We start from the raw sequence: 742 nt of genomic DNA on the forward strand, positions 1-742 counted from the left end.
GCGCACGGTTTGTCAGGGCGCCGCGGGGGCGTTTACTGCGAGGCGTTAAGTGGGCGGGGCACGAGGCCCGGCCTGCGAGGAGGGGCGGCCCAGGGGTTCCTTGGGCTGCACTGCATTCAGGGCGGTAGCACGGGGCTACGGCATCTGGGGATCACAGGCTGGAGGGCCGCACTACTGGCTCGGGGCCGGCTGCGGCCCGGGCGTCGACGCGGCGCTGTCCTTGTTGATGTTGGCGTTGGTGTCCGTGCCCGGGTGCGCCGCCTGGGCCAGGGCTGTGATCTGCCGCACCACCGCCGCCACCTCGGCGTCTTCCACCGCGGCTCCTGCGGAGGTGGCGGCAGCAGAGCGGTGCTGCTCCCCCTCCAAGTGGCGGCGGTATTCGGCCTGCGTGGCGGCGTGGTGGCGACAGGCGGTGCACGCGTACAGCAGCTGCGTCAGTCTCAGGACGCCGCGGGTGTGGTCGAGGGCGCGCTGGTGGGCCGCAAGGAGGGCGGGCGACGGGAACACGAGGCGGCACGACTTGCACACCCAGCCCACCTCGCCCTCCACGTGTTCCGCGCCCTCGCCGGCGTCGCTGGCGCAGCCGCCATCCAGGGTGAAGCTCGCGCCCGACGACCCGCCCGAGTTCAGGTGGGCGTTGAGCTCAGAGTGGGCGGAGGGCGGCAGCTGGAGCATGGAGAGTGGGGTGCCGCCCCCGAAGGGCCCTACTGACCCGGGGTCGAAGCCCACACTGCTCGCACAA

At 72.6% G+C, this 742-nt stretch overlaps 1 protein-coding gene across 1 annotated transcript in view; it reads right to left on the reverse strand.

The window, feature by feature from the left end:
- Positions 1–40: 40 nt before the first annotated feature.
- Positions 41–742, reverse strand: part of LOC119589314 — a 937-nt gene continuing 235 nt past the window's right edge. The window contains exon 2 of the mRNA XM_037937936.1: positions 41–730. Within this exon, the coding sequence (XP_037793864.1) occupies positions 172–730 (559 nt within the window). The 3' untranslated portion in view covers positions 41–171. The remainder of the gene's footprint in view (positions 731–742) is intronic.

The sequence above is a fragment of the Penaeus monodon genome, chromosome 25 (genome assembly GCF_015228065.2).
Source record: "Penaeus monodon isolate SGIC_2016 chromosome 25, NSTDA_Pmon_1, whole genome shotgun sequence".
NCBI classification, from domain to species: Eukaryota; Metazoa; Arthropoda; class Malacostraca; order Decapoda; family Penaeidae; genus Penaeus; species Penaeus monodon.